At 44.3% G+C, this 24,313-nt stretch overlaps 1 protein-coding gene and 1 pseudogene across 1 annotated transcript in view; both read right to left on the bottom strand.

The window, feature by feature from the left end:
* The window catches only part of ADGRE3 (adhesion G protein-coupled receptor E3), a 56,732-nt gene that overhangs the window by 1,187 nt on the left and 31,232 nt on the right, over window positions 1-24,313 (bottom strand). Inside the window, exons 9-15 of the mRNA XM_021676170.2 lie at window positions 22,226-22,393; window positions 21,686-21,883; window positions 17,773-18,008; window positions 14,023-14,089; window positions 13,718-13,809; window positions 7,127-7,295; window positions 1,401-1,508 (exon numbers count right to left, since the gene is read on the bottom strand). Of these exons, the coding sequence (XP_021531845.2) occupies window positions 1,401-1,508; window positions 7,127-7,295; window positions 13,718-13,809; window positions 14,023-14,089; window positions 17,773-18,008; window positions 21,686-21,883; window positions 22,226-22,393 (1,038 nt within the window). The remainder of the gene's footprint in view (window positions 1-1,400; window positions 1,509-7,126; window positions 7,296-13,717; window positions 13,810-14,022; window positions 14,090-17,772; window positions 18,009-21,685; window positions 21,884-22,225; window positions 22,394-24,313) is intronic.
* Window positions 10,920-13,706, bottom strand: LOC105720974 (small ribosomal subunit protein eS19-like; annotated as a pseudogene).

Below are 24,313 nucleotides of genomic sequence, written 5' to 3'. Positions count from 1 at the left end.
TGGTGGTGCATGTCTGTAATCCCAGCTTCTCAGGAGGCTGAGGCAGGAGAATTGCTTGAACCCGGGAGGTGGAGGTTGCAGTGAGCCGAGATCGCACCATTGCACTCTAGCCTGGGCAACAAGAGTGAAACTCCACCTCAAAACAAAACAAAACAAAACAAAACAAAACAAAACAAAACAAAACAAAAGAAAACAAAAAACTCCTGACCTCAAGTGATCCTCCTACTTTGGTTTCCCAAAGTGCTAGGAGTACAGGCATGAGCCACCACGCTCAGCCAAAGCTAATGTATTTCTTAAAGAGAGATTAATAGGAGGGATAACATGGGGAGAAATGCCAGATATAGTATGCACCTGAAGTAAAATAAATAAATTAAAAAAAAAGAAAAAAGATATGTATATATGTGTGTATGTGTGTATATATGTGTATATATATATATACACATACTCACATATATATGTATATATATATATTTTATCTTTCTTTGAGACAGGGCTTTGCTTTGTCATCCAGGCTGGAGTGCAGTGACATGATCTTGGCTCATTGCAACTTCTGCCTCCTGGGCTCAAGCAATCCTCTTGCCTCAGGCTCCCAAATAGCTGAAACTACAGGCATGCACCACCACACCTGGTTAATTCTTTAATGTTTTTGTAGAGACAGGGTCTGACTATATTGCCCAGGTAATATTTGATATTTTCCCCTTCCAAAGATACACTCATATTATTCAATTTCCAAAATGTTAAGTGATGAAAATGATTTCCTTATTTTATGGTGGAGAACCAGTAACTGGAATGCTGGCAGCTTTGGGAATTATTCTGGATTATCTGGGAAACCTTTCATAGGTCACAGTCAACAGTCTGCACCTATAATAATTTTACTCTTGTTGAGAATAACTAACCATTTTTTTTTTTTGAGACAGGGTCTCGCTGTGTCACCCAGGCTGGAGTGTAGCAGTGCAATCTCGGCTCACTGCAACCTCTGCCTCCAGGGTTCAAGGGATTCTCCTGCCTCAGCCTCCCAAGCAGCTGGATTACAGGCGCCCACCACCAAGACTAACTAATTTTTTTGTATTTTTAGTAGAGAAGGGGTTTCACCATGTTGGTCAGGCTGGTCTTGAACTCCTGACCTCAGATGATCCACTCGCCTCAGCTTTCCAAAGTGCTGGGATTACAGGCATGAGCCACTGCACCCAGCTAATGCTGGTCTTAATACCTAAGTGATGGGTTGATAAGTGCAGCAAACCACCATGGTACACGTTTACCTATGTAACAAACCTGCACGTCCTGCACATATGACCTCAGAACTTAAAAAACAAACAAACAAAAAACTCCCCAAAACTAGAGGGGGTTTGCAGTGTCAAGAAAGGAGTATGTAAAACAGAACAATTCACACGTTCACTTACCTCACTGGGTTTTGAGTCAGGACCCACTTTGCTGGAAAGTGTGTATGTCTCAGACTCAGATTTTGATTTGATCATCTCTCTAAACCACTTTTGATATTGCTTCTGGACCTGGAACATCAAAGGAAATACCTGGATGGGTTTTGCTAACATTAGTGAAGAGCAGAAAAGTCAGTGAGTCAGGAAGAGGATAGAAATGCATTATTACTTATTTCTTTTCACAAAATGTGGCCTATTCATACAATTGAATATTATTCAGTCTTACAAAGGAAGGAGATTATGACACATATTACCACACGGATGAACCTTGAGGACATCAGGCTGAATGAAATAAGCTGGTCACGAAAAGGCAAATACTGTATGGTTCTACTTATATGAGGTCCCTAAATGTTGAAAATAGAAGTTGGAAATAGATGCTCGCTGCCACAAAGAAAAATTGTTACTGGGACAAAGGATCTCTCAGCAAAGCAATTCTTTTTACTTCCTGCAGAAAGGGTATTCCCACTAGCCATCTTGCCATGAGAGTACAATGAACAAAGGAAAGCAGACAAATTTATTCCTTACACATTTGGGGTTGTCCTTACTGCTGTGTCTGATCTCTGTTGGTTGGAGCCAGACCTTACAATCTAAACTAAAACCCGATTGGCTAATAACTTGAAACTAACAGGTACAAGCAATGGAGGGCAAAAAAGGGAAGTCCAAATAAGGAAAGGGCATAGGCTGCGAGCTGGGACATGCCTGTGAGCACATTCAGCACAGATATCTTGGTTAAAGTACAAGGACATAGAATGTACTATGCGCCTGTAAGCGTGTCTAACAGCTACATAGGATAGGGCTTCCAATAAAAAGCAAGACGGCTTTTAAAGAAAGTGTTTAAAACAACTATTATTTCTAACACAAATTTTTCTTAAACAAGAAACTTTGAAGAGGAACTTTTCTATTTCCCACACTAAAGTAGTCAAATCCATACAGACATACAGTAGAATAGTGGTTTCCAGGGTCTGGGGGGAGGGGAGTGGGGAGTTAGTGTTTAATGGGGATGGAGTTTCAGTCTGGGAACATGAAAGTTCTGGAGGTGGATATTGACAATGGTTGCATGACATGGTGAATGCGATGCTGCTGAACGACTGGTACATTTAAAAATAATTAAAAAGATACATTTTATATTATATATATTTTGCCACAATAAAAAATCTTCCATTACAGGGTATATAATTGTTGTAGAAAATTTATAGTAGGGCACGGTGGCTCACACCTGCAATCTTAGCACTGTGGGAGGCCGAGGCGGGCAGATCACCTGAGGTCAGGAGTTCCAGACCAGCATGGACAACATGGTGAAATCCCATCTCTACTAAAAATATAAAAATTAGCCGGTCATGGTGGCACATGCCTATAATCCCAGCTACTCCAGAGGCTGAGGCAGGAGAATTGCTTGAACATGGGAGGCAGAGTTTGCAGTGAGCTGAGATCTTGCCACTGCACTCCAGCCTGGAAGAGAGAGTGAGACTCTGTCTCAAAAAAAAAAAAAAAAAAGAAAGAAAATTTATAAGATTTGCATATGCAAAAGGAAGAAAATAGGAGTTACAGATAATTCCTCAATCTAGTGAAAATCACCAATAATATTTTGGCAGCATCCTTCCATGTATCTGGGTTTTGGGTACCTCAGAAGCAGACTCTGCAACAAGGGTTGAAGTGTGAAGAGTTTATTTGAGGGGTGAGCCTAAAAAGCACCAGTAGGGCAGTGAGGACGCAGGACAGGGAAGAGAAGGCAGCTAGTAAAGGATGTATAATTAAGGATGTTTCCATTGTGGGCATCCAGGGCTCAGCCCCATTTAGGAGCTCTGCAGTATAGCATGGAACTACTTCAGAGTCAACTTGCCTGAGGGAGGAGGGAGCTGGGGTATTTATCCACCAGCTCCCATCAGTCAAGGTTTGATGGTCGCTCTCAAGGGTCATTACTCTTGGGTGTCACCAGTTTGCCCTGTGCATGGGCCAGGCATATTCTGTGGGCAGTAACAAGCCCTCAGGCACAGTCATGGGTGTTTGCAACAAGCAGCTCCAGGCATGTAGAGACGAAGGTCAAAGGGATATGAGAGGGCCATAGACAGCATCTGCCATACCATGACACCGCATTGGTGCTATTGACATCTTGGGTTGGATCATGTTTTGCTGGAGAGGGCTGTCCTGCCTGCATTGTTAGGATGTTTAGCAGCATTTCTGACCTCTACCCACAAGATGGCAGTAGTACCCCCCAACCCCAGTTAAGACAATCAAACATTTCCCCTGACATTGCTAACTGTCCCTTGGTGGGAACACAATTGCTCCTGGTAAGGACCACTCTGGGCTGAGTGCAGTGGCTCACACTTGTAATCCCAGCACTTTGTGAGGCCGAGGCGGGCGGATCACGAGGTCAGGAGATCGCGACCATCCTGGCTAACACAGGGAAACCCTGTCTCTACTAAAATACAAAAAATTAGCTGGGCATGGTAGTGTGCGCCTGTAGTCCCAGCTACTCGGGAGGCTGAAGCAGGAGAATTGCTTGAACCTGGGAGGTGGAGGCTGCAGTGAGCCAAGATCACCCTGCCACTGCACTCCAGCCTGGGCCACAGAGTGAGACTCCTTCTCAAAAAACAAAACAAAACAAAACAAAGAAACCATTTGGATATGCCATACACATCTATACCTACACATAAATAAATACATAACAAGAACAAACAATGAGTGCTTATACCCATTATATAAACACAATGAGACCCTCTGGAGTAATGTTTTTTATTTTTACTTTTATTTTTGAGATGGAGTCTTGCTCTGTCGCCCAGGCTGGAGTCCAAAGGCGTGGTCTCAGCTCACTGCAACCTCTGCCTCCTGGGGTCAAGTGATTATCCAGCCTCAGCCTCCCGAGTAGCTAGGATTACAGGTGCCTGCCACCATGCTCGGCTAATTTTTATATTTTTTAGTAGAGACGGAGTTTCACCATGTCGGCCAGGCTGGTCTTGAACACCTGACCTCAGGTGATCTGCCTGCCTCGGCCTCCCAAAGTTCTGGGATTACAGGTGTGAGCCACCATGTCCGGGGTCAGGGTCAATTCTAGAGCCAGCGTGCAGTCCAGATGATCCCCAAGCACACCTTAGTAAGGGAACATCTTGAAGGACACACACTACTGTTCAGCCGCAAAGTGGTTTGGATTTAGTAGCCATGTGACATATATATAAAACCGTATATATCTTTAAAAACTGGATGCTGATATGCTTCAAAAACTGAGATAAACTGCAAGAAGAGTACATATAAGTCTTTTTGGTATGCTCATTCAGATGTGTACATGCACTGAGAAAAGCTGCCCACGGTTTTCTTTGGCTATGCAGGTAAGCTACACTTGTTTGTAATGAAATAGAGGAATGGATGAATAGAAGGTTCACTATGTAACAGAGGAAATATTGCACAAGGTTAGTGACAGCATCTAGGTGATTGGTACATATGTGCTCACTGTATAATTCTTTAAACTCTTTTGGATGTTTGAAAGAGTTCATAGTTAATGTTGGAAAAATTGGCTTATTATGAAATTTCATGGCAGAACTTAAAACATATTGATATGGAGACTACACCAGCATATGGAAATGTGCTTAAGAATTTGGCGCGGTGTGGTGGCTCATGCCTGTAATCCCAGCACTTTGGGAGGCGAGTTTCAGTTTGGGAACGAGGTCAGAAGTTTGAGACCAGCCTGACCAACATGATGAAACCTGATCTCTACTAAAAAAAATACAAAAATTAACTGGGCATGTTGGCAGGCACCTGTAATCCCAGCTACTTCGGAGGCTGAGGCAGGAGAACTGCTTGAACCCAGGAGGTTGAAGGTTGCAGTGAGCCAAGATCGTGCCACTACATTTCAGCCTGGGTGACAGAGCGAGACTCCATCTTAAAAAAAAAATAAAAAATTCCTGTTGTGGCCAGGTGTGGTAGGTGGCTCACGCCTGTAATCCCAACATTTTGGGAGGCCGAGGAGGGAGGATTCCATTTGAGCCCAGGAGCTGGAGACCAGCCTGGGCGATGTAGTGAGATCCTTGTCTTAAATTGATTGACTGATTGATTGATTGAGATAGAGTCTCTCTGTCACCCAGACTGGAGTGCAGTGGTGTGATCTTGGCTCACTGCAACCTCTACTTCCTGGGTTCAAGTAATTCTCCTGCCTCAGCCTCCCGAGTAGCTGGGACTACAGGTTTGTGCCATCACACAAAGCTAATTTTTGTATTTTTAGTAGAGACGGGGTTTTACCATGTTTACCAGGCTGGTCTCAAACTCCTGACCTCAGGTGATCTGCCCACCTCAGTCTCCCACAGTGTTGGGATTACAGATGTGAGTCAGCACATCCAGCCTTAAATTTAATAATAATAATAAAAATAATGTTGATGAAAAAACACTCTGCCAGTGATGCTGTGAACCGAGTGGAGATGAGTTCTGCCTCCTGTCTCAGCCTCCTGAAGTGCTGGGATTATGGGCATGAGTCACTGTGCCTGGCCCCAGTTTCTCTTTAACAAGGCAGTTAACCTGCAGCACAGTGAAGTTCAAGATCTCATCATGCCCACTGCTGTTCCATGGTTTGAGATGTGAGCTGCAAAAACTGCAATAGCAGATGGAATGGATCTATGAGTTTGCCCTTGAAGACACCCAGTGTTACAAAGAAGGCTGTGTGATCCTGGAATGTGACCTAGTTCGGGACAGTGAGGGCTTCAAGGGGCGTGTATCATCTGATAAGTCTTGAAGAAAAAGAGATAAGTCAGCCCAGCATGGTGGCTCACCCCTGTAATCCCAGCCATATAATTGGTGTTGACTGAAAATTTTTTTTTTTTTTTTGAGAGGAAGTCTTGCCCTGCCATCCAGGTTGGAGTGCAGTGGTGCGATCTCGGCTGACTGCAACCTCCACCTTCTGGGTTCAAGGGATTCTCTTGCCTCAGTCTCCCGAGTAGTTAGGATTACTGGTGCCTCCAACCACACCCAGGTAATTTTTTTTGTATTTTTTAGTAGAGATGGGGTTTCACCATGTTGGCCAGGCTGGTCTTGAACTGCTGACCTCAAAAGATCTGCCCACCTCAGCCTCCCAAAGTGTCGAGATTACAGGCGTGAGCCACTGTGCTGGGCCTAAACCACTGAGATTGTTGAGGTTGTTACACAGCATTAGCTATTACAAGCGGGAAAACTGATAAAAAGGCATGATTTTTTTTTGGACATAGCAATTATTTATATTCTGAAATGTGTTAACAAATGATGTATCTTACGACCAGAAGCAATTTTTTTTTTTTTTTGAGACAGTCTAGTTCTGTCGCCAGGCTGGAGTGGAGTGGCATGATCTCGGCTCACTGCAACCTCCGCCTCCCAGGTTCAAGTCATTCTCCTGTCTCGACCTCCCGAGTAGCTGGGATTACAGGCACGTGCTGCCACGCTCAGCTAATTTTTGTATTTTTAGTAGACACAGGATTTCACCATGTTGGCCAAGATTATCTCGTTCTCCTGACCTCATGATCCACCCACCTCGGCCTCCCAAAGTGTTGAGATTACAGGCGTAAGCCACTGTGCCCAGCCAACATTTTTAAAGTAGAGAAAATAGAGGGAGTGTTTATACATGGATTATAATCTCATATGGAACATTTAGAGAATATTGACTTAAATCCTCATTTAAACTCCACTTCCAAAATTTTCTCAAGTTTTAAATGACAAAGAAAGGGGTCAGTGTTTACCTGCTGGCTGAGGAGGCAGTAGACCAAGAAGATGAAGAAGCCCTGCAGGCTGTTGATGATGGTGAAGAGGTAGGCCATGACCCGGGCAGCTGGACCCACCTGTAGGAAGCCCAGACACCACGTGCAGCCCAGGATGAAGAGCTGAGCTGTTGCTTTGAAAGTCAGCATCCTGGGAGGAGGAAGTCAGAGATTAGGATATCAAAAAACTAATAATGGGCATGAAACTCCCTCTGGTTAGCTGGCCAGGCTGGTCTCGAACTCCTGACCTCAGGTGATCCACCTGCCTCTGCCTCCTAAAGTGCTGGGATTACAGGTGTGAGCCACCGTGCCCAGCCTAAAGCAATGAGATTTTTGAGGTTGTTTGTTACACAGCATTAGCTGACTATTACAAGCAGGAAAACTGGGAAAAAGGCAGTGAGAAGTCTGGAGCTAAGCTACCTAGGTTTAAATGGAAGCCAGTACTGGCTACCTGTGTGACCTTGGGAAAGTCAGTTTACCTTCTTGCAACTCAGCTCCCTCATCTTATTTTTATTTTATTTTATTTTTGAGATGGAGTCTCACTCTGCTGCCTAGGCTGGAGTGCAATGGTACAATCTCAACTTACTGAAACCTCTGCCTCCAGGGTTCAAGCAATTCTCCTGCCTCAGCCTCCCGAATAGCTGGGACTATAGGCATGTGCCACCATGCCTGGCTAATTTTTGTATTTTTAGTGGAGATGGGGTTTCACCATGTTGACCAGGCTGGTCTTGAACTCCTGACCTCAAGAGATCCATCCATCTCGGCCTCCCAGAGTATTGGAATTACAGGCATGAGCCATTGCACATGGCCTCAGTTCCCTTATTTAATAATTGCCCTATTTCTTGGGGTTGCTATAAAGATTATGTAAGGTTTATTCTTGCCGAGTTTAAAAAGAAGAAACTGAGGCCAAAACAAGAAGATCCAATATGAAGCGTTTATTCAGGCTCCCGTGCGAGGTTCTGCGGTCTGACAGGAGGGGCCGGAGAAGTCGCATGGACTCCTCTCAGACGTGGGGTTTTATAGGGAGTGAAGGAGCTCGATTGGTTGTGGGAGAGCAGGACTACTATTAGATAAGGTTACAAGCCTTTGTTTGCATACAGGACTTGGCTGCTATTGGTTAGAATTACTCGGCTGCTATTGGCTAGAAAGACTCGGCTGCTACTGGCTAGAAAGACTTGGCTACTGTTGGCTAGAATCACAAGACCCTGCTTGCATACTGGGTTCTTTAAGGGAAAGCCAGGCTGTGCGAGAAAGGGAGAAGGGAACATGCCCGAGCATGTCCGAGCTTTCGGACAAAGGCGGGGGGGAGGTGTGCGTCCGAGCTCCCGGTGAGGCAACTGGCCTTACAGATTACATGAGACTTTAACATGGGAAAGTATGTAAGACAATGTATGGTACAAAATTAGTGCCACACATACATAAGGCATTCTAAAACCTGAGTGCTTTTTATCACTCTCATTCTTATCATTTATAGATGAGGTCTGTCGCCCAGGCTGGAGTGCAGTGGCATGATCTCAGCTCACCGCAAACTCCACCTCACTGGGTTCAAGTAATTCTCCTGCCTCAGCCTCCAGTGTAGCTGTGATTACAGGGGCGCGCCACCAAGCCTGGCTAATTTTTGTGTTTTTAGTAGAGACGGGGTTTCAACATGTTGGTCAGAAATGACTGACCTCAAATGGTCTGCCCGCCTTAGCCTCCCAAAGTTCTGGGATTACAGGCATGAGCCGCTGCGCCCAGCCAGGGTCATATAATTTGTTATTCAAAAAGGAAGGCTTTTGAGGTCAAAAGGAGGTGTAATGTTCCTAACACAAAGAAATGATAAAGGTTTAAGGTGATGGATATCTTAAATACCCTGATTTGATCATTGCATATTTTAGATATGAACCAAAATATCACAAATACTTCATAAATGTATATAAATATTATGTGTCAATAAGAATAAAAGGGGGTACTGTTAATAATTATATTGTATCAACAGACATAAACTGAGACTGTCCCAGTTAAGCTGAAACATAAAGCCATCCTACTTACAGTATTTACGGCATATATACAGACACACACACAATATACGTACATATATATTTCATATGCACTATCACAGTAGTATACCATCACAATATAGAGTGATAGCGTACATGAAATATGTATATATAAATATCATATATTATATATAGTCATATACATATAGCATTTATGTCATCTACATACAACATGCATGTTACACATATACATATGTATATATGATTAAAAAGTAAAAATAAAAGGGGGGTACTGTAATAATTACATTGAGTCAACAGACACAGCCGTCCCAGGTAAGCTGAGATACATATAATCTGAGGTAAGCTGAAGGTAAGCTATATATATAAACTCCATATTATACATATCATATATACATATAGATGATATCTGCATATATATCATATGATATATAAGATATAGGTATGAATATACATATTTATATATAATATATAATCTGATATTTGTTATATATAACAACAGCTCATTCCAACCTCCATCTCCTGGGTTCAAGCAGTTCTCTGCCTCAGCCTCCCGAGTAGCTGGGATTACAGATGCCCGCCACCGTGTCTGGCTCATTTTTGTATTTTTATTAGAAATGGGCTTTCAACATGTTGGTCAGGCTGGTCTCGAACTCCTGACCTTGTGATCTACCCACCTCAGCCTCCCAAAGTGCTGGGATTACAGGTGTCAGCCAGCACACCCGACCAAGGAACAGTTTGTATATTGTGATCCTATTGTGTGTGTGTCTGTCTGTTCTACTTAAAGTGCACAGAGAAAGCTCCGGGAAAATGTCATAGATATCATATCTCACACATCAAATAGGCTGTTAATTCTGGCTTCCTGGGAAGTGGAATTAGCAGGAAAAGGGACAGTTAGCCACTTTCACTTTTTGCTTTATACATTTCAAAAAACTATGAAAAGAATTGAACAAACTTATTTTTATGATTAAAATGAAAACAAATTATGTGCTCAAATTAAAATGGATGGTGCAACATAAAAATACTCATACCTCAAGATATTTTGAAGTAGTATTATACAAAATATATATATATTTTTTTTTTTTTTTTTTTTTTTTTTGAGACGGAGTTTCGCTCTCGTTACCCAGGCTGGAGTGCAATGGTGCGATCTCGGCTCACCGCAACCTCCGCCTCCTGGGTTCAGGCAATTCTCCTGCCTCAGCTTCCTGAGTAGCTGGGATTACAGGCACGCGCCACCATGCCCAGCTAATTTTTTTGTATTAGTAGAGACGGGGTTTCACAATGTTGACCAGGATGGTCTCGATCTCTTGACCTCGTGATCCACCCGCCTCGGCCTCCCAAAGTGCTGGGATTACAGGCTTGAGCCACCGCGCCCGGCCTACAAAATATATTTTAATCTAGATCCTTATTGAACCTGACACACAATTGGAGATATACATTTAAATTGGCATGTGTACAGAGAATATAATTTGTAATTTAAGCATGTGATTTAATATAGCTAGATTGATCTCGACTGGCTGGGGTGGACACAGCTTTGTGACATTACTGGATTAATCTTTAGGGTTTCTATAGAATTTAAGCTTTTTAGTAACTGTTGGAATAGCAAATCTGAGTTGGTTGTTTTTGACAAAAAACGTACTCCTGTTTGCATCTTGTGTTGTGTGGCAGAAACGAATGTTTTCCTCCATTTTCATCTTCCTTTTGGTGTGAGATCTCTTCCTCTCTGAGTTTTTTTTTCTTCAGAATGAGGCAATTTTATTAACCCAGCATGGTTTGTTCTAATGCTTCTTGTTGGCAGCTGCCACCTGTCCGGCGATTCTGTCCAGATCTCTCTGTCCCTGAGGTGTCTGTTTGTGGCCTCCATCTTGGTCCTTTTCCACCATTTTCAGCCCCTCCAGGGCTTGGAGGACTCGGCGGGCCACGCTCTTGGAGCCTCAGCTGAAGCGGCTGGGCATGACGCCATTTCTCTGACGTCCCCCATAGATCTTGGTCATGGAGCCAACCCCAGCGCCACCCTGGAGGAACAGGTGCCGCGCTGTGGAAGCAGCTCGCATGTAGAACCAGTTCTCATGGGAGCAAGCTGGTTGTGCTTGGCCAGCTTGACAGTGTCCACCCATTCAGGAACTTTCAGCTTCCCGGACTTTTTTTTTTTTTTTTTTTTTTTTTAATACATGCCAGCCCCTCTGCCTCTTGCTTTTCCCGAAGCCCCCTTAGCCTTTAAATCTGATTTGAAGTCACATCTGATAACCCCTGTGGTGATGATCACCAAAGATTTCTGATTATTTTTCCACTGGAAAAGCTTCATGGCATTCTTTAACTTTTTTTTTTTTTTTTTTTGCAGAAAAGAAAGAACAGTTAGAGAGATGCAGCAGAGGAGGAAGGCAGAAAAGAGATGAGATGGAAGAGGACATGATAGTTTTTTTTTTTTTTTTTAGAAAGAAAGAAAAAAAAGAATGAAGAAGAGGAGGAAAAAGAAAGAGAAAAAGAGAGAGAGAATGGGAGTATTGCTTTCTTGCCCAGGCTAGAATGCAATTTAGTAATGAGTTTTGAAAACCTCTTTTATACCGATAATTATACTTAATGATGTAGTCAGGAAAAAATAAGGGAAGAAAATAACAAACAAACAGCCAACCAATATTTCATTTAAACCTATGATATGCTATGCGATTACTGAGGAGTGATTTACTTCCAATTATATAGTCACTTTTGGAATAGGTGTGAGGTGGTAATGTATGTTTTGTGTATTTGAAGTGGAGAGTTCTATAAATGTTTATTAAGTTTACTTGTTCCGGGTCTGAGTTCAAGTCCTGAGTGTCCTTGTTAATTTTCTGTCTCGTTGATCTATAGAATCATTAGCTCTTCTTGTTACATTGATCCTTTTGCCATTAAGTAATGTCCTTCTTTGCCTCTTTTGATCTTTGTTGCTTTAAAGTCTACTTTATCAGAGGCGAGAATTGCATTTCCTGCTTTTTGTTTATTTATTTTTACTCTCTGTTTGGTTGGTAAATCTTCCTCCTTCTCTTTGTTTTGAGTCTTTGTGTATTGTTGCATGTAAGATGAGTCTGGATGCAGCATACCGATGGGTTTTGGCTTTTTATCCAATTAGAATATATATAAGTTTAATACTGGTATTTGATGCTAGCTGGCTGTTTTGCCCATTAGTTGATGTAAATTTTTCATTGTGTTAATGTTCTTGCTTTTTGATATATTTTTGGAAAGGCTGATATTGGTTGTTCCTTTATATGTATAGTGCTTCTTTCAGAAGCTCTTGTAAAGCAGACCTGGTGGTGGTGAAGTCTCTAAGTACTTGTTTGTTTGCAAAAGATTTAATTTTTCCTTCGCTCATAAAGCTTAGTTTGGCTGGATAGGAAATTCTGGGTTGAAAGTTCTTTTCCTTAAGGATGTTAAATATTGGTCCCCACTCTTTTCTAGCTTGTAGGGTTTCTGCTGAGAGATCTGCTGTAAGTCTGATAGGTTTCCCTTTATGGATAACCTGACCTTTCTCTCTGGCTGCCGTTAGTATTTTCTCCTTCATTTCAACCCTAATAAATCTGGCGATTATGTGCCTTGGGGTTGGTCTTCTTGAAGAATATCTTTGTGGTGTTCTCTGTATTACCTGAAGTTGAATATTACCCTGCCTTGCTAGCTTGGGAAAGTTTTCCTGAATGATATCCTGAAGAGTATTTTCCAACTTGGATTCATTCTCTTCGTCACATTCAGGTACACCTATCAAACGTAAATTAGGTCTTTTCAGATAGTCCCATATTTCCTGGAGGCTTTGCTCATTCCTTTTTATCCTTTTTTCTCCAATCTTGTCTTCTCGTTTCATTTCACTGAGCTGGTCCTCGACTTCTGATATCCTTTCTTCTGCTTGATCAATTCGACTGTTTAAACTTGTGCATACTTCGCGAAGTTCTCGTGTTGTGTTTTTCAGCTCCATCAATTCACTTATGTTCCCGGACTTTTTGAGAAAGGCTGCCAGAGCTCTGACGAACTCCTGCTGGTTCACGTCTTTTACAGTAACTCCAGGCATCGTGCAGCCTCCCCGCTGCCAGCCAGGGGAAAAGGCCTCTCTGAGTTTTAAAACAAGGCACATGGTCGCTTGGTTAGAGACTACCTTTCCCAGCTTCCCTTGCAGCTGGGTGTGACCATGTGACCAAGATCAGCCAATGGGATATGAGCAAATGTGGCATGTGCAACTTCTATATTACCTCCTTCCCATGGATGGGATATTGACAAAGACAACACCCTTCTAGAGGATGGTGGAGCAACAAAGTAGAAAGAACCTCAGACCATGGATCACTGTGTGGAGCACAGCTTCTTTATTAGCCCTGGACTGCTCACTTCTGGGTTGCAACATGAGAGTGAAATAAACTTATATTTTATTCCTTTTTTTTTTGAGATCTTTTTATCACAGCAGTTTAGCTTGTAGTCTAGCTAATACCGGTTCTCATTAATTGTGACAGTGGAAGATTACAGTGGTCTTGCTAGCCCTGGGAGCATGGCTGTTGAGTGTATGTGTGTGTGGATATGCAGGACGGATTGGTAGAAGGAAGTACCGTTTGTCACATCCTACCTTGTGTTCTGGATGGTTGACACTTCACTGTTGAGGGAGGAAAGTTTTCTTTTCAAAATCCAAAACACCAAGAGAAAAAATATTAAATTCACCTGCAGGAGCAACAGAAACAAGGCAAAATGCACGTGAAAATAATGTATGATGCCCACTTTAAATTGCACACGAGAGTCCTACCTCCCTATACCTGGGATTGAATTGGTAGCGGGTGGAAAATCAAACCATGCAACAGTGGAAATGCAAGCCCCTTGTACCCAGAACTTCTCTTGGCTCTTCTTAGTTTGGGAACATCAAAGGCACATACTCACAGAGAAAATGGCACAGACTGGGCCAAGGAAACCCCAGATGAATCCCTGGTCCAGGTGTAGCCAGCACCTATGAACAATGGGAAAAGAGACACAAAGAGATCAGAGAAAGTGCATGACACGAACACAGAATGACTCTTTTCCTACCAGAGAATTGTTTCCAATTTGTCCCAAAAGTCAGCTGATGACAACCAACCTTTTTTTTTGAGACAGGGTCTTGCTCTGTTGCCCAGGCTGGAGTGCAGTGGCTCAATCTCGGCTCACTGCAACCTCTGCCTCCTGGGATCAAGTGATTCTCCTGCCTCAATCTCCCAAGTAGCTGGGATTACAGACGTGCACCACAACACCTGGCTAATTTTTGTATTTTTAGTAGAGATCAGGTTTTGCCATGTTAGCCAGGCTGGTCTTAAACTCCAGACCTCACCTCGATCTGCCCCTCTTGGCCTCCCAAAGTGCTGGCATTACAGGCGTGAGCCACTCTGCCTGGCCAACAATCAGCACTGATTACACATTTTGACTGCAACTTTGATCCATACATCATGTGTTAGCGTCCTGTTAAGCATTTTACGAGCACAGTTCTGTTGAATTTTCACACTAGCACTGTGAGGTTGGGACAATGGGGACAACTATTATTCTCATCTCACTAATGAAGGATTTTGAGAGCTCAAATCGCAGGAAGAATAAAGCTGGGACCTAACTCTCGTGATCCGAGAGATTGAAATAGACACTCTTATATCCACTAAGATAAATCCTAAGGTTAAGGAAACCAAATTACAGATGGGTCAAGGGTTCAGGGCCTGGCTGGCACAGCAAATTTTCCTTCCTTCCTTCCTTCCTTCCTTCCTTCCTTCGTTCCTTCCTTCCTTCCTTCCTTCCTCTCTTCTTCCTTTTCCCAAGTTTCACACTTGTTACCCAAGCTGGAGTACAATGGTGCAATCTCGACTCACCACAACCTCCGCCTCAGCCTCCTGAGTAGTTGGAACTAAAGGTGTGCACCACCACGTTCAGCTAATTAAACAATTTTTTTCATAGAGATGGGGTTTTGCTGTTTCCCAGGCTGGTTTTGAACTCCTGGGCTCAAACAATCCTTCCTCCTTGGCTTCCCAAAGTGCTGGGGTTATAGGCAGGAACCACCAAGCCTGGTCTTCCATCTTATTTTAATGCTAAAATCCTGCCCCAAAGTAAACGTGGGATGTATGTTATATGTACATATATATGTTTATCCATTGTGCATGCACTCTGCTCCCGTCTTAAACAGGTACAGCTTTTCCTTGAAACCTGCTGAATGCATATGACTCTGTTGTGTAACACACATCTAGTGAGGCATAAAACCTAACCTGTCCTTTCCCTTCTCAAAGAGAGAGCACTTTGGCTCATGCTAGAGACTTTCTCTTTTTGGTTTGCAAACCAATGTTGCCAATAAAGCTCTCCTTCCTTCCTTCCTTCCTTTTTCTTTCTTTCTTTCTCCTTTCTTTTTCTTTCTTTCTTTCTTTCTTCTTTCTTTCTTTTTTTCTTCTTTCTCTTTCTCTCTCTCTCTTTCTTTTTTTTTTTTTTTGACAGTCTCACTCTGTCGCCCAGGCTGCGGTGCATTGATACAATCACAGCTCACTGCAACTTCTGCCTCCCAGGTTCAAGCGATTCTCCTGCTTCAGCTACCTGAGTAGCTGGGATTACAGGTGCCTGCACCACCATGCCTGGCTAAAGTTTCTATTTTTAATAGAGGTGGGATTTCACCATGTTGGCTAGGCTGGTCCCGAACTCCTGACCTCAAGGGATTCTCTCGCCGTGGCCTCCCAAAGTCTAGGATTACAGACATGAGTCATCGCGCCCAGCCTTAAAGCTCTTCTATTATTTATTCATCTTGACGGTCTTTTGAGCAACACCCAAAGCCCTCTCCTTCTGAAGCCATCCCTATAAACTTTATAAAAATAATCAGAGAAGAAGAAAATGGGAGAAATGAAAATAGACCAAGCTTTCAACACATCCAGGATTCGTTTCAGGTCAGCTTGCTCTCTGAGCTGCTTCCTCCTAGCTGTTTGGTGCCTATTATCCTAGAATCACAGATTCTGGGTAACAGTTTCAGTTTACTGCTCTATAGGTAACAACTTAAATATTATAAGACATTAAGTTTCAGCCTGGCATGGAGGCTAATGCCTGTAATCCCAGCACTTTGGGACGCTGAGGCTGGTGGATCACCTGAGGTCAGAAGTTTGAGACCAGCCTGGCCAACATGGCGAAATACTATCTCTTCTAAAAATACAAAATTAGCCAGGTATGGAGGCACACGCCTGTAGTCTCAGTTACTCGGGAGGCTGAGGCAGGAGAATTGTTTGAACCCAGGAGGCGGAGGTTGCGGTGAGCCGAGATCGTGCCATTGCACTCCATCCTGGGCAAGAAGAGCAACACTCCTTTTAAAAAAAAAAAACCATTAAGTTTCATCCAGACATGGTGGCTCATGCCTGTAATCCCAGCACTTTGGGAGGCTGAGGTGGGTGGATCACCTGAGGTCAGGAGTTCCAGACTAGCCTGGAAAACATGGTGACACCCAATCTCTACTGAAAATACAAAAATTAGCTGGGTGTGATGGTGGGCACCTGTAATCCAAGCTACTTGGGAGGCTGAGGTAGGAGAGTCGCTTGAACCCGGGAGGAGGTGGAGGCTTCAGTGAGCCGAGACCATGGTACCATTGCACCCCAGCCTGGGCAACAAGAATGAAACTCTGTCTCAAAACAAACGACAACAACAACAAACCCTACAAAAAATTTTCCTTTGAGTTATTCTTTCAGGTCCTGTGTACCAGTGAAACTACTGGCCTCAGCTGCTCTGAAGGACCGCAGGAGGAGCTGAGCCACCAAAGAAGGCAGTTTCTGCCTCCTGATAATTTCATTCACTGTACCACGAACAATGACCCAAATTTTCCAGCCTCCCCACCCTCCAAGATCCCCTTAAAAGCCCCAGTCCAGAACTCCTTGGGGAGATTGATTTGAGTCTTCTCCCATCTCCTCGCTGGTGCCCTGAGATTATTAAGCTCTTTTTCTTTTTTTTTGAGACAGGGTCTTGATCTGTCACCCAGGCTGGAGTGTAGTGGCCTGAGCATAGCTCACTGCAGCCTTGAACTCTTGGGCTCAAGCAGTCCTTCCATCTCAGCTTCCTGAGTAGCTGGGACTACAGGTGTATAATATAACCACACCTGGCTATTTTTGAAAAAAACTTTTAGTAGACACAGGTCTTGCTATGTTGCCCAGGCTGGTCTTGAACTTGTGAACTCAAGTGATCCTCCTGTCTGGGCCTCCCAAAATGCTGGGATTACAGGTGTGAGTCACTGTGCTCAGCTGATTTTTAATTTTTTTTTTTTTTTGTAGAGATGAGGGTCTTGCTATATTGCCCAGGCTGGTCTTGAACTTCTGGCCTCTAGTGATCCTCCCACCTTGGCCTCCCAAAGTGTTGGGATTGCAGGTGTGAGCCACCACACCTGGCCTCATTAAGCTCTTTCTCTGCTGCAAACCCTGCTGTCTTGGGGGATGGATATATTACTGTGCAGTGGGCATATGACCCTGTTGGTTGCATAACACTTCCAGAACTTTGCAAACTCTTAGCACTGTCTCACCCTGCCTTGCTGGGAAAGAGGTTAGAACTGTTATAAAGCGGAACATAGAGTGCATTGGTTACTATATTTCCACCCTCATCATGAATGCTGCCCTCAAAAGCTTTCTTAGGAAACTGTCCATGACACATGGTGGGATTCAGGCTCACCGATCAGTGGTTCCATAAAGGTGAGGCCTGGAGGCTGCAGAAATGGCCACAATCACAGCGGGAACACCATAGCCGACTGGGAACATGACCCACTTCATGAGTCTGTTGATGCTTGAGTAGTTGGCCACCGTCAGGTTCCGTGCAGTGAGGAAGAGGTGCAGGCCCTCCAGCAGCATCCAGGTGAAGGCGGCCAGGTAGAGATAATGCAAGGCACCGGCGATGATAGCGCACAGCACCTGGGGGAGGAGAAAGGGATGCCTGAAGGTGTTTTCAGGGTGTGTGGCCCTAGGACCTCTCCTTGACATTGGCTTTGGGTTCAGAACACCTGACATCAGACCAACGGCATTAAAAGTCAACGGGAACTGGACGCAGTGGCTCATGTCTCTAATCTCAGCACTTTGGGAGGCTGAAGTGGGAGGATTGCTTGAGCCCAGGAGTTTGAGACCAGCCTGGGCAACTTAGTGAGATCCCATCTCAATTATATTAAAAAAAAAATAGGCTGGCATTGGCCACCTGGGCACACTTCAACCTGCCCTTGGGACTGAAAGTGTGGCAGAATGTGCCACCTTCACCTATGCCACTTTGCAATGGATCACCAGAATTTATTCCTCCTTTTTAACTGCTCAAAGACTTTGTATGCTTTGAGCAATGTCTCCCTTCCTCATCCACTTCCCCCTCAACCTCAGGCAACCTCCATTCTACGCTCTACTCCTGCTATACTGCGTGGTGACTGTAGTTAATAATAATATATTGTGAATTTCAAAGTTGCTAAAAGAGTGGATTTTATTTTTTAAAATTTATTTATTTATTTATTTTTGAGAAAGAGTTTCACTCTTGTTGCCCAGGCTGGAGTGCAATGGCATGATCCTGGCTCACTGAAACCTCTGCCTCCTGGGCTCAAGCGGTTCTCCTGCCTCAGCCTCCCGAGTAGCTGGGATTACAGGCATGCACCATCACGCCCGGCTAATTTTGTATTTATAGTAGAGATGGGGGTTTCTCCATGTTGGTTAGGCTGGTCTCGAACTCCAGATGTCAGGTGATTCACCTACCTCGGCCTCCCAAAGTGCTGGGATGACAGGTGTGAGCCACTGAGTCCGGCCAATAGTGGATTTTATTTTATTTGAGACAGGATCTCACTCTGTCACCCAGGTTGGAGTCACCAGGGACAATCATAGCTCACTGCAGCCTCAAACTCCCAGGCTCAAATGATCCTCCCACCTCAGCCTCCTGAGTAGCTGGGACCACAGGTGTGTGCCACCCTACCCACTAATTTTTCTAGAGATGGGGTCTCACTATGTTGCCCAGGCCAGTCTCCAAGTCCTGAGCTGAAGTGATCCTCCTGCCTTGGACTCCTAAAGTGCTGGGATTACAAGCATGCGCCGTCACCCCCAGGCCTAAAAGAGTGAATTTTGAATGTTTTCACTAGAAAGAAATGATAAGTATGGAAGTGATAGATACGTTCATTATCCTGGACTGATCATTTCTCAATGTGTACCTCAATGGAAACTTCACATTGTATCCCATAATTTTATACAATTATTATTTTTCAATGAAAAATAAAATTTAGGAAAAAAGTTTCACTTTAGCGTAAGAGATTATGATTATGATTCTCTTTTTGAGACAGGATCTTGCTCTGTCACCCAGGCTGGAGTACAGTGGTTGCAATTATAGCTCACTGCAGCCTCAAACTCCTGGGTTCAAGCAGTCTTCCTGCCTCAGCCTCTGAGCAGCTGGGACTACAGACATGCACCACTGTGCCCAGCTAATTTTGTTATTCTTTGTTTTTTGAAGGGACAAGGTCTCACTATGCTGCCCAGGATGGCCTCGAACCCCTGGCCTCAAGTGATCTTTCTGCCATTGCCTCCCAACATGTTAGGATTACAGGTGTGAGCCACTGTGCCTGGCCCAGGGGATTATTTTAAATTGAAGGCAGTTGAGAAGAAGTAGATTTTTTTAAAAAAAGCTCTCTGCCCTCCCCCTACTTGCCTAAAAGGAGGACGTACGTTTATATACTTGTCTTTTTTTTTTTTTTAGAGACAGGGTCTCGCTATGTTGCCCAGGCTGGAGTGCATTGGCTATTCACAGGCGCGATCCCACTACTAATCAGCACGGGAGTTTTGACCTGTTCCATTTCTGACCTGGGCCGGTTCACCCCTCCTCAGGAAACCTGGCGGTCCCCTGCTCCCGGGAGGTACCATATTGATGCCGAACTTAGTGCGAACACCCAATCGGCATAGCGCACTACAGCCCAGAACTCCTGGGCTCAAGCGATCCTCCCACCTCAGCTTCCCGAGTAGCTGGGACTACAGGCACGCACCACCGCGCCCAGCTATATACTTGTCTTTTTTTGGGAGTGAGAACACTTAAAATCTACTCTGTTAGCAATTTTTCAATATACACCATATTGTGATTGACTATAGTCATCATGATGTGCAAGAGTTCTCTTGAATTTATTCTTCCTGTCTAACTGAAATTTGGTATCCTTTGACCAACATCTCCCGAAACCCCTTTTCCATCTTCCTAGTCTCTGCTAACAACCAATCTCCTCTTGGATTTTGTGAGTTTGGCTATTTTAGATTCCACACATAAAGTGAGATTATGCAGCATTTGTCTTTCTGTGCCTTGCTAATTTCACCCAGCATAACATCCTCCAGGTTCATCCATATTATCACAAATGGCAGAATTTCCTTCTTTTTCTAAAGGCCGAGTAGTATTCCAGGACATTAAGGCATTCCTCCTACCTATTCTCTTCCTTCTACCCTCCTACCCCTGCTACGGAGAGGACAAAAGTTGATCACCAATACAACTTCATTTATTTTTTGAGATGGAGTTCTGCTCTTGTTGCCCAGGCTGGAGTGCAATTGCACAATCTCGGCTCACTGCAGCCTCTACCTGCCAGGTTCAAGCAATTCTCCTGCCTCAGCCTTCTGAGTAGCTGGGATTACAGGTGCTCACCACTGTGCCTGGCTAACTTTTTGTATTTTTAGTAGAGATGGGGTTTTGGATGTTGACCAGGCTGGTCTCGAACTCCTGGCCTCGGGTGATCTGCCTGCCTCGGCCTCCCAAAGTGCTAGGATTACAGGCATGAGCCACTGCACCCGGTGACCAAGACAACTTTAGATCCTCATTGGCCTGGAGTCAATGCCAGGGGAATCTACATAACCAATGAAATATTTTGGCTCTGTGTCCCACCCAAATCTCATCTTGAATTGTACTCCCACAATTCCCAGGTGTTGTGGGAGGGACCCGGTGGGAGATAATTTGGATCATGGGGGCAGTTCCCCCATACTGTTCTTGTGGTAGGGAGTAAGTCTCACGAGATCTGATGGTTTTATCAGGGGTTTCCGCTTTTGCATCTTCCTCATTTTTTCTCTTGCCACCACCATGTAAGAAGTGCCTTTCACCTCCTGCCATGATTCTGAGGCCTCCCCAGCCACGTGAAACTGCAAGTCCAACTAAACCTTTTTTTCTTCCCAGTCTCATTTATGTCTTTATCAGCAGCTTGAACATGGACTAATACAACCAATGATACTAATAAGCCTTTATCTATCACTCATTTCCCAGATATTTGATTCCCATACTTTGCTGCCCCTAGAGACCCAAGGTCTTTTTCCCTTCTCCAGAAACGTATAATTCTTCGTCAAAAGTGCTGTTGTTCTAAACTACCTCTTTGAGAATACCTCATTCCTTGGGTATCTCCCATGTATATATGAAATATACATACCCATTAATCTGTTTATCTGTCTTTAGTTATAGGGGTCCCAACTACGATCTCAGAAGGGTAGCAGGAAAATTATATTTTTCTCCTGTACAGACCCAAGGACATTTTATTAAGGTATCCAGTGCAGCCTTGCTCCGTAAGCTCAGTGTCCCTTGGGGCAGGGCAGGGCATCTTCTGAGACACGGTCAGTACCTTGGGTTCAGTTTGATCAATCCCCACGAGGAAGAGGAGGTGAGCCAGAAAGAGGCAGAGTGAGAGTTGCAGATGCAGCGAGGTGCTGGTGTTCTGGATGGCTTTGCACAGGAGGAAGGTGAGGGCTGCCAGGAGGAGGCACAGCAGAGAGAGGCTCAGCCCCACATAGGTGATGACGGTCAGCATGGGATCCTCCTCCTGGGACCAAGAAAAGGAGTTCACAGTTATGTTTTCCTGCACTGGGATTATGGCTCCCCTCCTTGGACTGGGGCATCCTTGACACAGGCACCAAGCCCAGTGGCAGTGTGGGATCGTTAGACTGCTAATGTAATTGCCAATGTTGACTGCCAATGTAGATTGCTAATGTAGATTGCTAATGTAGACTGCTAGTGTAGACTGTTAATATTGATTGCTAATGTAGACTGCTAATCTAGATTGGTAATGTAGACTGTTATTCTAGATTGCTAATGTAGACTCAAAATGTAGATTGTAGATTGCTAATGTAGACTGCTAGTGTATATTAGCAGTCTGGTATAATACCTGGCTGGTGAGTGCCATCAGGACAGCGAAGCTGGACAGGTGAGTGGAATTGCACGTGGTATGACTCTTGTTCATGCTTATCAGGAAGCAGCCATCCCTGGACCACTGGCCGCCCTGCTCTGTGCTCTCCCAGTAGACACAGAAGACTTTTTTGCTCCTGGGGTTTATCTGAAAATAGAAAGGGCTCATTGTCTTTTTTTTTTTTTTGAGATGGAGTCTCACTCTGTTGCCCAGGCTGGAATGCAGTGGCGTGGCATGATCTCAACTCACTGTAACCCCCGCTTCCTGGGTGCAAGTGATTCTCCTGCCTCAGCCTCCAAAGTATTTGGGATTGCAGGTATGTGCCAAGACACCTGGCTAATTTTTGTATTTTTTGTAGAGAGAGGGTCAACTACGTTGCCCAGGCTGGTCTCGAATTCCGAGACTCAAGCAATCTGCCTGCCTTTGCCTCCCAAAGTGCTGGGATCATACGGGCATGAGCCACCATGCCAGGCTGGCTCATTATCTTTTTCCTCAGGAGGGACCGTTCTCAGTGTTGATCTACATCAAGGTGCTACCTGCTAAGGCACCTGGGTGATGAGTGACTCAGGTGATTTCTGTTTTGTTTGTTTGTTTTTGAGACAGGGTCTCATTCTGTCATCCAGGCTGGAGTGCAGTGGCACGATCACAACTCACTGCCTCCTTGACCTCCCTGGCTCAAACAATCCTCCTATCTCAGCCTCCAGAGTAGCTGGAACTACAGGTGTGCTCCACCATGCCCGACTAACTTTTGTGTTTTGAGTAGAGATGGGGTTTCAACATGTTGCCCAGGCTGGTCTTGAACTCCTGGCCTCAAATGATCCTCCTGCCTTGGCCTCCCAAGGTGCTGCAGTTATGGGTGAGGCACTGTGTCTGATTTCTATTTTATGTGGCCACCAGGGCCCCTGATCCATAACCACAGCTCTTTTGGGATTTTATGTAACATAAAATAAAGCGAAGGCTCCCTGGAAACCACAGTTTCACGAGATTTCATTGGCTTTGGAACCTTGACCCATCATGGGAGAAAAACAAAAAAACCCAAAAAACCAGTGGAGTTGGAAGCTCACATAATGTTTTCCCCCAAAGTCTCTCTAAGCTAAATGTCCCCGCTCCTTGTACAATCGATTCTGTCTCTGACTCCCTTACAACACAATAATTTCTGATAGGATGAGAGGCATAGTATAGGAAAGAAACGTCATGGGGAGAATGAATAAAATTAGGCTTTGAGGCTGGGCGCAGTGGCTCATGCCTGTAATCCCAGCACTTTTGGAGGCCGAGGTGGGTGGATCACCTAAAGTCAGGAGCTGGAGACCAGTCTGTACAACATGGCCAAACCCTGTCTCTACTAAAAATACAAAAATTAGCCAGGTGTGGTGGTGCTTGCTTGTAATCCCAGCTACATGGGAGGCTAAGGCAGGAGAATCCCTTGAACCCAGGAGTCAGAGGTCGCAGTGAGCCAAGCTCACACCACTGAGCTCCAGCCTGGGCAACAGAGACTCCATCTCAAAAAAAAAAAAAGAAAGAAAGAAAGAAAAAGAGGCCGGAGGAAGTGGTTCACACCTGTAATTTCTGGGTTTTGGGAAGCTGAGGGAGGAGGATCACTTGAGGCCACGAGTATGAGACCAGCCTGGGTGACATGGTGAGTCCTCCTCTCTACCCAAAACAGAAAAATTAATTGGGTATGGTGGCTCACACCTGTAGTCCAGCTGCTGGGGAGGCTGAGGTGGGAGGGTCGCTTGAACCCAGGAGTTTGAGGCTGTAGTGAGCTATGATTGTGCACCTGCACTCCAGCCTGGGCAACAGAATGAGAGCCTTTCTCAGAAAAGGTAAAGATATAGGTGAAATTAACTTTAATATAATCCACTATAGTCAACATAGTATCTTTTAAATATATCAGTATAAATTAATAAATATAATCAACATAGATATTATCAAGGAAATATTTTACTTTCTTTTTTTTTTGTTCAGATTTACTTCTTTTTAAAAATTTATGTTAGGCTTCATCCCAGGGATGCAAGGCTGGTTCAACATATGCAAGTCTGTAAACATAATCCATCACATAAACAGAAC

The sequence above is a fragment of the Aotus nancymaae genome, unplaced genomic scaffold (assembly GCF_030222135.1).
Source record: "Aotus nancymaae isolate 86718 unplaced genomic scaffold, 86718_ANA_hifiasm-v0.15.2.pri h1tg000028l, whole genome shotgun sequence".
Lineage (NCBI taxonomy): Eukaryota > Metazoa > Chordata > Mammalia > Primates > Aotidae > Aotus > Aotus nancymaae.
Note: the sequence above shows the minus strand (reverse complement) of the source record. Positions and strands in the feature narration are given on the sequence as shown.